We start from the raw sequence: 13,852 nt of genomic DNA on the forward strand, positions 1-13,852 counted from the left end.
AAGGAGAGGAGATTTTATAGGAATAGAGAAAAAATATTTTAGAAAGAGAAGATAACAGAGAAAGATAAAAAATTTATCGAGAACAGAAAATATAATATGATATTTTATTCTAAAAGTTACATCTTTTTATTAATTTACAATTAATATATATAGACATGAAAGAATATATAAAAAATTTTATCAACTATTATAATAGTTTAAAAACATAAAAATTCTTATCAATCATTACAACTGTTTGTAATTTTATAAGATCTTAACATATATGCAGTAACAATTTATTTGTTCCTTTTTAGTTATACAAATTCCTTTCTGACATAACTTAGCCATAATTAATTTCTGATTCCATGAATAGAGAAATCCATGAAAGGAGCTTACAAGACACAGATGGGGTTAGGACTGTTCTTTGTCATCTTCAGCCTCCGGACTTCCATAAACAACAGAAAAATAATAGCCAATTGTCTTAAGTGTGAGGCCTGGAAACCTGTGAGAGCTTCTGGGATGCAGATCAATCTTAATAAAAGGCCATTGCATTGTCTGTGCAGCTACACATTCTTCCCATCCATCCCCAATTACACAGAAACGGATATTCTGATTATCATAGCGTTCCTTGATCCATTTGAAACATTGCAGTTTACCAACCTCCCATGAGCTGTATACTGAAAAAAATAATCACTGAAAATTACCAGATCCCTCAAGAAAAGAGCATAAAAGCCAGAAGGGAAATGTTGCACTGGTATATAAGATCCATATGTTAAACCCTAGTAAATATAACAAAAAACTTTCCTATGAAAGACCATCACATCTTCATGCAGTCCCACGTAAATGTATCAAATGTGAAGTAATATATTCACTATTGTACATTAACTTTTCATGAAAAATACACCTGCAATTTACACTTTATAAGTTAGCACAGACTAAGAATGTGGAATTTAACAGCGCTAGTAGTTCATATTCACATCTCAACACAAACCTGTTCACATTCAAATATCGCTGTGCATGCAACTGAATTATCTGTTTCTTGTAAAAATAACAAAAACCTATTAGAAGGATGAATTGTTGCATTTCTCGGGCATGATATAAGAATGCAGAAAAAGTTCAGAGATGAAAAAGTTATGACTGCTTGAAATTTTGTTGCTCTATTCTTTCTTTTTTAACTTTTTTTTTTCCTTTTCTCCTTAGAACTCCTGATTCTAGCGGTTCTTTGAAACTTTCATTTGGCTGGGGAGATACAAAAGGTTAGACATCAAAACTGGTGCTATTCAAGATAGCTACAGCTCCTGATGCCAAGCAATTATGTCTAATCCACAATGACGAGCATTAAGACCAACCAAATGACAGTTGCAAAGACTATATTTTATCAGGTATCAGAAACAATTACTGAATGCATATTTTATTCAGAAGCAGTCTTGTTAACAATGAAGAATCACATAATTTATACGGTGAATATAAATACTAACATGACTTGTATAATGCTACTAACTGAATAATAAATAAAAAGCCTATTGAAATAGAATAACTACAAAAACTCCTAATAAAATATAATAACTCTATTCTTGTAGTACTCCATACTAGTAGTAATTCAAAAGATAAGATTGTTCTGCATTAATGAAGGTCCCAGTTTTCTGAACTTAAACCGTTTGCCTTCGAAAAGGTAAGTGGTTAACTGAATCCCAGGAAGGTGTTTGAAGCTCAAGGTCCAAAAGTTCATTCCTTTGTTTAAAATATTCATCCTCGTAATGGTTATATCGTAATCATGATTACATTTGCTCATGTAATGATAATTACATCTAGAGATAGTGTGAGCTCAAGAGGATCTTTATGCGATGTGCTTGCTTGATTGGCTTCCCTTGTTGTTAAGAATGTAACTTCACTTACAATTTCCCTTTACTATCAGGGCGATTCTTGGCCATCCAATATAAAAATTTTAATTCTGCTCTAGATGGGTGTGTTATGTTCCTGAGACTAAGATCTTGTCATTGAGCGGTCTCTGATTTCTAATTTCAGAATCTAATTCTTCTCCTTCTGTGATTTCTTGAGTAACTTATTTTATGAAAATATATTACAACTCATCAAATGTAACTTCTACCTTGAATCTCATTAGAGAAAGCTCTAATCTCGTAATTTAAAATAATATTGTAATTTTTTTTATTAGTAGCAAGCATACCAATTTATATAAAAATTACAATCTTTATTTACAAATTTTAATTTAATTAAAAATCTAAATCTAATTAGAAATACTCTATTAAAATATTAAAAATCTTATATTATTTAGTAATCCAATATTAACAAAAAATCATATGGTATTTAAAAATTTAATACTAATTAAGATTCCATATTTACTATTTAAGAATCTAATACTAATTAGAATTTTATATTTAGTTGAACTTTAACATTTTATTTAGACCCTATAAATATGTACATAACATTACTTCCTTTTAGTTTTCAAGTTTGTTCTGAAACTTCAAATGTGGATATAACTGTCTTGTCAGGTTTTTCTTATTGCTCAAGACTAGTGTTTTAATCTCGAGGCAGAATAGCCGTTTACATTGGTGACCTTGAATAAACGGCTCATCACAATTATAACAGAACCCCTTCAGCCTCCTTTCTGTCATCTCTGTCCTTATTATTTTTTTTATAAGTGGAGAGGAAACGATACCAGATTGTGTCATAATGCTGTTGCCTTGTAGAGTCGGTATTTTCTGAACTGAATTGTTAGACTTGGTCACGGACTGAGAAAGATCACTATAATTGTGTTCGGTCATACTCAACAACTGCTGTTTCCTTTCAAAAACTCTGCCCATACTCATTGCATTCACAAGAGTGGTGGATGTTGCATTTCGGCCTCCAAACGAAGAGAATCGATCATTCTTACAGTAAATAAACTTACATGCTGATCAACCTGAACGAACTTGTTTGCTCTTGCCAATTTTTCTTGGAATTGCCTCTGGTAGTCTACAACCGATCCCATCTGTTTTAAATTTACCAATTCCCCTGCCTCTGGTAGTCTATAACCGATCCCATCTGTTTTAAATTTACCAATTCCCCCAACAGGTTAGTTTCGGCTTGTGGCTCAAACCTCAGAGAACAATAGTTTTTGAATTCAGTCCACTTGAGTGTAGATTATTCAGATTCTAACTGGTGATACCATAGCTGCGCCTCTCCAAGCATATGGAAGGCAACCAATCCTACATTTTCCCTTTCTGGCGTGTGTTGGTTGGCAAAAAACTTTTCACACCGATGCAACCATATTAGAGGATCTTCAGAGCCATCGAACATTAGAAAGTTTAACTTGGTATGGCAGGGAGTGATTCCATTACCTAAAGGGTTGTTTACATTCTGCGACTGACTTTCGGAGTGAAGCGCTTGAGGTGGTTGTTCTTAGGGATGGTTGTTGCTTGCAATCCCTTTTGATTCTATTCATCTGTCACAATTAAAATTTGTCAGTATCCGTTTGAATTGCAAGGATAACTCCTACAACTGGCTACCCAATCGTCTTTCAATCTCTGTGGTCTGTGCCTCGTTTGCGATCAAAGCTTCCCGAAGCATCAATAGCAGATCTTCTTTTATTGCAGAGTCACCTATCGTGTTAAGTTCTGATACCAATTTGTTATATTCCTGATACCAGAATCTTGTCATTGAATGGTTCTCTAAAATTTTTGGTTTTAGAATCTACTTTTTCTCCTTGTTGCAGTTCTTTGATCGACCTATTTTGCGAAAATAGATTACAACTCATCAAAGAGAGCTTCTATCGTGGACTTCGTTAGACGCTCCAATATTGTAATTTAAAATAATATTCTGACTTATTTTTATTAGTAGCAAACATATTTTTTTATATAAAAATTACAAGTTTTATTTAGAAATCTTAATATAATTAGAAATCTAAATATAATAATAATACTCTATTAAAATATTGGAAATTCTATACTATTTAAGAATTCCATATTAATGAGAAATCATACGTTATTTAAGAGTCTAATACTGATAAGAATTCTATAATTACTATTAGAAATTTAATACTAATTAAAATTTTATCTTTAATTGAACTTAACATCTTATTTAGACCCTATAAATATGTCAATAACAAGGTGTAAGTGGATTGCTTGTGTATTTCAAAGAATGGAAAGAGATGCTAGATCTCCATATCCCTTGTTAAGCAGAGAATGGAGTGGCTCTGACTCCTTGTGTGTGTTATGATTAGTGGTCAGGTTCCACCTCAAGGAGGTCCTAGCAGCAGCAGGCTGAGGGAGTTTGTCATTTTCGAGTGGGGTTAATTCTGATAACTAGGCCGATTGCTTCTTAGGAGGAGCCAGAAGCTTTGGCAGTCCTACTACTTATTGTGATTGATGGAGGCAGGTTGGTCATTAGGTCCCTTGTGGAGGAAAGTTAGATACAGTAAATGGAGACGAGTTAGTGAATGCTGAAGGGGCTAGAGATTAGGGATCTATTTTTTCATCCAAGACTGAGTATCTCTTGACATCAGCTTGGCATTTGATTATATTGCCTGGATTTGTAACTACTAACCATTAGCTTTGCTGGCTACAAGGACCAAGCTATCAAGTTTTGCAGGAAACCAATTTGAATGTTCAGACAGATTTTTTTGGGAAGTAAACACCAGAACTCTCTGGGAAAAGGAAGAGAGACCAAGTGAGGACGGGGTAGTGAGCTAAGGAGATTGCAACCTTAGATCAATGAGAAGGGTGTTAAGTCAAGCAAAAGGGAAATATGAACTTAAGATTATCTGTTTAATGAATATGAAGGTAGCTTATGCCTATAATCTTAGTCTCAGAGCAATGCGACAAACTTCCGGCTCTTAGAAGAATCAGAAATGAGAAGGAAGACAGTTTTTCTAATTGGATTCAATTTGCCTGGAACTTGAGGAGAAAAACCTCCTGCACTAGTGTTGTACTTAGATTTTCAAGGTCACGACAATTTATTACTATTTAAATGCATGGCACTTTTTCCAAACCAATATTCAAAATTCACACTTATTTTTTTAATTCAATGACAATTAGGAGAGATAAGAGTGCCGACTGTATTGCAAAAATGATCAGGAAGAAGAAGATAAGAGAAGAAAAAGGTTTAAGGAGAAAGAAAACATTGAGTCTGTACAGAATAATAGAAACAGGTGTTTTCACATATTCTTCCTTGTAATCATCCTTCAGCTAGAAAAACATTAGCTCTACTTGAGGAATGAATTTCTAAAAACCTAAAAGTTAATCTGATGAAAATTTGATTGATGACGAGAGGTTTTTATTTCAATGAAAACCAACATACTGTGCTGCTTTGTTGGATCAGTTGCTGCTGTATATTATCTCATTTGCCTGCTTGCTGAAAGTTGGAGATGGGCATTTCTTTACTGGTTGGGTTAGAGACATGAAGGAGATCGGGGGCAAAAAGAAAGAAAACCATCATCTTAGACGGTTTACTTTTCCATGAGAATATTCTATCTAATTGACTTTCTCTTCAGGCTTAAAACTAGCTCTTGGAGATTTATAAGAGAAACTCTCTATCGACAGAAGGGTAACTTGAGATTGAACCCTTAGGGGATGTTGCTATTTCAAGTGCCGGATAGAAGTATTTCCAGGTGTCAGCAGTCAGATGGGGGTGGTAGTGAATCTCTAGGCACAACATTACTATAGTAGTGCTCATTTGGTCTCTGAGAAAGAAAGAAGTAACCCTATTTATAATCTTGAGCTATGATGTTCCATTTAATCTGCTTGGATAATTTAAATATGCGAGGTTAACTGTACTTGTCACTGACATATTTAGTTAATTAAGAGTCCGATTTTTCAACATTACAGTTTGAAATGTTTCACCAAGATAGACATTCAGTGCACTTCTGCACCCAGACGGACAGGATATTCTCCTGGTACCAACAAACATTCAGCATCTTATACACAAGGTAAGGATCAATGCACCTAGAGAGGCGTGTGCTTCCCAACCTACAAGAGCGTGCCCCTAGCAAAAGGGAGGATGCCTCTAACTTTTTAGGTTCAGGCAGTTCTGTATGTTCTGGTTCACTTTCAGACATCTTTTGGTCTAACATTCTGGAATCATTTAATTTTCACACAAGAAACTCCTGTTCGAGAACGTCATCAGGCTTTCTAATCGTGGGTGTAAAAATCAAATGTCTACAGGTTCTTCTCTGATTAAATCCATGTGCCACCATATTGCTGACTGTTCTCTACTGATGCTTTGCTGCCCTTTATCTGGATAACAGATCCTTTCACCGTCATTAGTCATCACCGCTCTCTTAAGCATCAAATCTACCAAAGATGTCTCAAGATGTCTCCATCAGTTGTAACTTGAAACCTTCTTTATGAGTTACTTTCCCCTCTGCCAAGAGATGACTATCTGCTTGCCTAAAATTGCACCAAAATCTTGCCTGTTCCAAATTTTCCCAATCTCTAATAAGCCAATTGCCCCCTCTGCCTATTCTAATTCTCTACTTATTTTTGCACCAACAAGAGACCTATAATAAGTCTTTAGCTTAGCACAGTTACCTATGTGTTATCTCATCCAATGAGGCTCACGGTAGTCGTCAAATTAATAGGATAATGTAGCTCCACCTGCACCAAGCAGAAGCTCTCAAACCACAAAGAAAAAGTGTCACTTCTTGATATGATCTTTTCAATTTTACTTTTGGGACATACTTCAGTTATTCAATAAAATACTTTTAGAGTTTCTCAATTTTCTTGTTTTATTATGCAATCAAACTTGTAAGACATGATGTTTAAGAATTCTTATGGACCAACTATTAAATCTTGAATAGAAATCTCTTTTACCTATTTCTCTGGGCAATCTATTATTAGCAACTTCGACCCAACTCCTTTCACTCTAAAGCAAAAAGTAATACGACATTCATAACGTTGAAACTCATATTGTAACTAGTGTTTGCTGCTGCCAGATAAACAAATTTTAAAATGGGATAACATGTTCGATAAGGCATGAGTTCTAGTATCTTAAGTGTTTCTTCATAGGAACATCAACAAATTTAATCAATTACTCTTTGTACTTTATGGGCTATGGCTCGAATTTGTAGTCAATCCTATTTCTGATCATCCAAGGGTTCTTACTCAGCGAATCTTTGGACTTTGAAGGTTTTATTATAACATCGTGGTTCTAGTATGAATCTAACATGATGCCTATATCTAGGTTTTTATCCCCAAATTACTAAGGAAGCAAATTAAACCTAATTTGTTCTATATCAAATAGTATCAGAGTTAAAAGATCCTATGCCTAAAATCTCAAATTTTGTGTTCAAACAGCTCCATCCATTAGGGGGAAAAAGGAAAAGAGATCAATGTACGGCCTCCATTTAGAATTCTACATATAGTTGTTCTATATATATTCTCAAACTTCCCACATCCGTGTCTCACACTGCTACCACTCTCCAGTGACGGCAATCAGTGTGTGACCCTCATGCATGCCTGATCCGTGAGAGGGCATCAAAATTTCCTACTCTGGTGGACGTTTTTTAACGGAATTTGACCAAACTGGTTCTTCCGAACCAGTTCAACCTTGCTTGGATCAGTTTTAGCAGTTCAGAGTGGTTCCCAATAATTTTTTGCTTGCTCTTCTCATTTTTCAAAACCGTATTTCGTATGTAAATAAAGAAAGGGCCCTAGAATTTACTACATAAGGGATATGATGTAGGCTGTAAGGAATTATCAGAATACTATGAATCAAATTCCCTATTTCTCTCTCATTCTCCTTCTCTCTCGCTAAATGCTCCCTCTGTTCTTCCTGCTCTAATTTGTCTCCTTTATGTTCTGATTTCATAATCCTAACAGTAACTTGCTAAGTAAGGATCTTCCAGTCGTGAATGAACCAGGATCCTAACAACTTGGTATCAGAACCTATGGAACTGTACAAATCCTTCACTTTCATTGTTAAGTTGGTGAAGAATAAAGGAAAGGCCACCATGACCAATTCACTAAGGGTTGCTCAGGTGGAAGAATATGTCTGCTTTATTAACTAGCGGCTCCTTGAGTGCATGAAGGAGATATATGAACAAATAAACTCCTGGCTGGAGACCAAACTCACTGCTAAACAGCAGGGAACAATGCACTACTCCAGGCCATGTTGACAAAAACAATACGAGCCATAATCCCATCACCCTCTACAGGACCATCTCAGCCATTACTTACACCAACAAAACAACTCAGCTTAAGTCCAGTCCACTAACCTACCACTATCTCCTTTCTCATGGAATTTTACCCCCATAACAAGAGAAAACAACATCGTTAGGAACACCCAAGGAACCCTAAACAACATACAGGGACAGAATGCTCCCAAAGTAGACATACCAATATCCAGAGGATCTAATCCGCGATCATGGGTGTGGAGGTGGAACGAATACTTTCGAGTTTATGGAGTTCTGGAAGAGCAAAAATTTGAGTTAGCTGCCATATTTTTAGGAGAAAAGGCAGAGACTTGGTACCAAGGATGGCAAACTTGACATGAAGAGATGGAGTGAGCTCACTTTGAGGAAGAGCTATGTCAGTGTCTTGGAGACCCTACAATTGCTGACATGACGGAAAAGTTTAATAAGTTAAACAGGAATGCACCACCATGAAATATCAAAATTGGTGGTGGAAGCCACATAAAAAGAAAACAAAGAATTTGACGAGAAGGAAGAACCCAAAGAAGAGGTGGAGAAAGAAGAGGTCACAGGGAAAATCTCTTCGAATGCTCTGGAGGAACAAGAGAAGGAAACACAACCAAAGTAGGAAATCTCTTCGAATGCCTGCTAGGATTGGTGGATAGTGGAAGCACTCAGACGTTCATAGATGCTCAAATGGCAAGGCGCTGTGACATCCCACTCATCAAAATCACCACCCTACAAGCATGGCAGCCAATGGCTGAAGCATGAAAACCGATACAAGACCCGGCATCAGAACAGGAAGCTAGAAAAGGCATGTTTTGTGACTCTTTAGAGTGATTGAGGTGGGCCATATGATGTGATCCTATCTACACATTGGATGAAAAGATACAACCCAGTCTCTTTCGCTTCCTCCATATGCAAGTCTCCGTCACCAAGGGAGACAAGGGAGACCAAAAGGTGCTGATTCAAGGGGACCTCAGTCAATTTGACTAAGTTAGTACACAAGGAAATGAAGAGCTTTAGTAGTGCCCTATGTTCCCCGGAACTTCAGGCAGCTACAACAGCCTGGAATTCACATAAAACAAGTGATATTCAGGACAGACTTAATGCACTGATGAGATGATACAAAGACATCTTTGAAGAGCCAAGAGGCCTACAATAAAGACACCTTTGAAGAACCAAGAGGCCAACAACAAAGACATCTTTGAAGTGCCAAGAAGCCTACCACCAATTGGAGAATAAGATCATGGAATAACTCTTCTTCCTGGAACAGCAACAGTGAATGTAAGACCCTATAGATACCCTTTTTTCAAAAAACAGAAATTCAAAGAATGGTGACCCTTATGCTGGATAAGCTCAGTTATCCAACCAAGTCATGGTCCTTTTCTCTCACCGGTGCTTCTAGTGAAGAAGAATGAAGATAACTGGAGATTTTATGTACACACCGCCTTATTTCAAAAAATAATATGTAGACTATCACCAGCTCACTGCAATTACAGTGAAAAACAAATTTCTTATATCAGTGATTGACGATCTGTTGCATGAGCTACCCTAGGCCATAACATTCTCCAGAATTAACTTAAGGTCCAGCTATCATCAAAGAGTGAAGGCTGAAGATGTGCTGAAAACGGCCTTTAGAAGTCACCACCTGCACTTTGAGTTTAAAGTGATGCCTTCTGTTTAAGTGTTGCACCTGTTATATTTCAATATCTCATGATTTGTGTGTTTAGACCACATTTGAGAAAATTTGTCCTAGTGTTCTTTGTGATATTCTAGTTTACAGTCACACCTTGATATTTTAGCCTACAGCCAAACCTTGGAGGAACACTTCTCCCACTTGGACACTATTTTCTGTTCCAAGGCACAACAATTGTTGGCCAAGGAATCAAAGCGTTGCTTCATGCAGAAGCAGGTGGAGTATCTAGGGCACTGGATTTCTGCAGCAGTGCAGACAGGCGAAAGTAAGGTAGAAGCTACAATGACCTGGCCAAGACTGACGAACATTAAAGCCTTGAGAGGATTCTTGAGTCTTACTGGCTACTACCACAAATTTGTCAAAGATTATGGTAAAATAAGTAGACCATTGATGGGGCTACTAAAAAAATGCCTTTGGATGGAATGATGAAGCAGAGGCAGCATTTGGAAGGCTTAAGGAGGCCATGACAATAGCCCTAATGCTGGCAGTACCAGGCTTCACCAAATCATTTGAGCTTGAGACTGATGCTTTTGACAAGGGCATTGGAGCAGAGAGCACCAATTGTTATCTTACTAAAGCCTTGAGCACCAAACACCAATTGTTATCTATTTATGAGAAAGAAATGATAACTATCATCATAGCAGCGAGCGAGTGGAGGCACTACCTAGAGGGCATTTCCTTTATCATCTGCACTGACCAAAAAAGCATAAAGCATATGCTTGAGCAAAGGCTTAAGACCTTCATCCAACAAAATGAGGTTTTCAAATTGTTAGGGTTGACTTATACAATTCAATACAAGAAGGGAAGGGATAACAGCATTGCAAATGCACTATCCAGATGAGAAACTCCAGATGAAGGGGAAGCTCGCAGCCTTGCAAACATGGTGATTCCCTCATGGGTCAACAAGTGCAGAACTCTTACCAAAATAATGAAGAAACAGGTAAATTTCTTACTGAATTACCCACAGACTCTACGGGTAAACCCCTATATTCTTTTGAGCATGGAATGATAAGGTACAAAGAAGAGAAATTTCATGGATAAATGAAGACACTTGAGGGAGCAGTTGCTTCAAGCCTATCATGATTCCCTACTGGAAAGTCATTCAGGAACTAGAGGTACTTACCATCAATTGAAACAACAGTTTTATTGGCCCGAGATGAAGGAGCAGGTGACAGAACAGATTAAGAATTGTGATACTTGTCAAAGGTGCAAAGTAGAGCACGTGTCCTATCCATGCCTACTCCATCTTGAAATTCGCACTCAAGCATGAAATCACCATGGATTTTATTTTTATTGGGCAGCTTCCCAAATTGGAAGGCAGGAACATTGTTTCAGTGGTAGTTGACAGATTTACCAAGTACAGCCATTCCATAGCCTTGACACATCCATTCACAGCACATATTTCCTGACAAATCCACAAACTTCATGGGACCTCGAGACAAATTGTGACCAACCGAAACAATGTCTTTACAAGCAAATTCTGGCAAGAATTAGTGAAGATGACAGGAACCAAACTGCACCAAAGTACTGCCTACCATCCATAATCCAATGGCCTGACAGAAAGGATTAATCAGTGCTTGGAAGGCGACCTAAGGTGCATGATTTTCAGGAGATCAAGATCATGGTCCAAGTGGCCAACTATTGTTGACTAGTAGTAAAGCAGCACATATCATTCAAGCCTCAAGATGCCACCATTCTCAACCTTGTATGGTTACCCCCTGCCACACATCATGGAATGACAAGACCTTGATATTAAGGCACAAGGTTTGAAGGAATGGATGCAAGATCAACAGGAAATGAATCGGATAATCTGGGAGCACCTAATGGAGGCTCAAAATCAAGCCAAACAATTTGCTAACGCTAGAAGAACAGGAAGAAGCTTTGAAGTGCAAGACTGGATATTGCTTAAGTTACAGCCACAAAGGCAGTCCTCAATGTAGTTCGAAGGTAACTCAAATTGGCTCTAAAATTTTATGGGCCTTTCAAGGTGAAACAGAAAATAGGAACAGTTCCTACAGACTTAAATTGTCTGCCAGCGGTGCCATACATCCAGGCTTTCACGTCTCCATGCTCAAGAAATATATAGGAAGTACCCCATAAATTCAGAAGCAGTTGTCACTCATTGATTCACAAGGACAGTATAGGTGGAGCTTGAGCTTATTTTATAAAAGAGAACTATTCATCTCATATGCAAGCCAATTGAGCAAGCTGTGGTTAAATGGCTAAATATAGCATCATATGAGACTTCTTGGGAGGATTGGAACTTTTTAAGGGGCAGATTCCACAGTTAAACCTTAAGAATAAAGTTGCTCTTCAAGCCAGGAGAAGTGCTAGGAACCAAAATGGTGCCAAATAAATATAGGGAATTTTAGCGATCACTTTTCCTTTGAATTTCTATTTTCTGTCTTTTGGCTCACAGTCGTTACCTTTTTTTTAGATAAAAACTTGTATATCATGTATATGGCACCAAGGGGTTGCGCCCCTATACCAAATATTTACATGTCAGTTAATACATCGAAAACCCTCCCAAAATCATCCCACCCATTACTATTATACCAACTCTGTACCATGTGCCAGCTATGTTGTACTCGGTCTTCCATGTTTGTTATTATTTTATCCAATCATAACAGTAGAATTTACTATATATGGGGAATGATATAGGCTGTAAGGAATTATCAAAATACTATAAATCAAATTCTCTATTTCTCTTTCATTCTCTCTCTCTCTCTAAATTCTCCCGCTGTTCTTCCTGCTCTCTGATTTTCCTCTGCCTAACTTTCTGTTCTCATTTCACAACCCTAACCCTTGCTAAGTAAGGATCCTCCAGCCGTGAATGAACCAGGATCCTAATGATACGTTGATTTCAACCTGCCACCCGTACTTTGTTTCAGTGTTTATCTCCAGAAAAAAATCAAAATCTCCAATTTTTAAATCACAACTACCTTTTGTCGAGCGCTCTCATAGGTATGAATACGGGATCAAAAGTCAAGGCATATGGAGTATCACATCTTTCATAAACAAAATCCAAACTAAATGCTTACCAAAAAAAAAATAAAATTAAATGAACTAACCATTATTATGAGCTATGAAATCATTAAGTCGAAACAGTAAGCATTTGACAAGGCTAGGTATCAATGCTCCAGAAGTCACAAGAACATTTATGTGCCCAACTGTTCGGCTGGTAGAACTGATGTCACCGTCCACAGAGTCTTCCTTCCGACCCAAACACTCTTCCAATAAGGCATGTGCTGCATTTGTGAAAAGATTACACTATAAACGATGCAAGAGAAATATGAAGTAATATGGTCAAAGTTCAATCAGCTCCAGAAACCATATAAAGACTACAACGAGGATGACAAACAATGTCAATGGCCACAGATTTTAACCCCCCCCCCCCCAAAAAAAAAAAAAAGAGAGGGTATAATGCACAAAATACAAGGACCAGTGAAATAACCATGTTACAGTCCCAAATTATGGATCCTGTTACGGCATAGAAATAAGTAGAGTTAGTGCTTATGGACTGTTAGAGAGCTTACTTTTGGATCATTGGTCCCTCTTTTGTGCTTTTCTGCTTTTACAGGATTGACCAGAACAAACATATTTCATTAGCAAGTATGAGAACAATAAGGTTTTGAGAGCATATTGCAATGCCTATACAAATATATTAACAGGTTTTTGAGAGCATATTGCAATGCCTATACCTTTTTTATTATGAATCATGTTCAATTAACCACCTAAGTTATTGATATGAATATTTGGTGTGCTGTGTCATGAAATCTATTGGGCAATATTTTATGCATTTTTTTATTGTGTTCAGGAATTCTTTCAAATGCAGAATATATTTCCAGATGCAAACAAAAAAGCCAGAACCTGGTTTCAGTCTTACATGCAAGGATGAACGACCAGATATCTCTTCAAAAATCTTTGCCACTGAGTTTGGGATCAATAATTCACACCAATCAGAGTTGCACACTGGATGGGTAATTGCCATGTTTATGCTTGAGGCCCATCTCAGAATTTGGTTAAAGATCTTAGGTCTGAGGACGCCA

The 13,852-nt window shown here is 37.2% G+C and overlaps 1 protein-coding gene across 6 annotated transcripts in view; it reads right to left on the bottom strand.

Moving 5' to 3' along the window:
* Positions 1–166: 166 nt before the first annotated feature.
* The window catches only part of EYA (eyes absent-like protein), a 39,216-nt gene continuing 25,530 nt past the window's right edge, over positions 167–13,852 (bottom strand). Inside the window, exons 5-7 of one of the 6 annotated variants that reach the window (XM_088216191.1) lie at positions 12,875–13,051; positions 971–1,011; positions 420–656 (exon numbers count right to left, since the gene is read on the bottom strand). In XM_088216191.1, the coding sequence (XP_088072317.1) occupies positions 570–656; positions 971–1,011; positions 12,875–13,051 (305 nt within the window). In that variant the 3' untranslated portion in view covers positions 420–569. The other 5 variants (XM_088216190.1, XM_088216195.1, XM_088216194.1 and 2 more) reach the window with 5 other exon arrangements.

Source organism: Carica papaya, chromosome 3 (assembly GCF_054855325.1).
Source record: "Carica papaya isolate Zhongbai chromosome 3, ASM5485532v1, whole genome shotgun sequence".
Lineage (NCBI taxonomy): Eukaryota > Viridiplantae > Streptophyta > Magnoliopsida > Brassicales > Caricaceae > Carica > Carica papaya.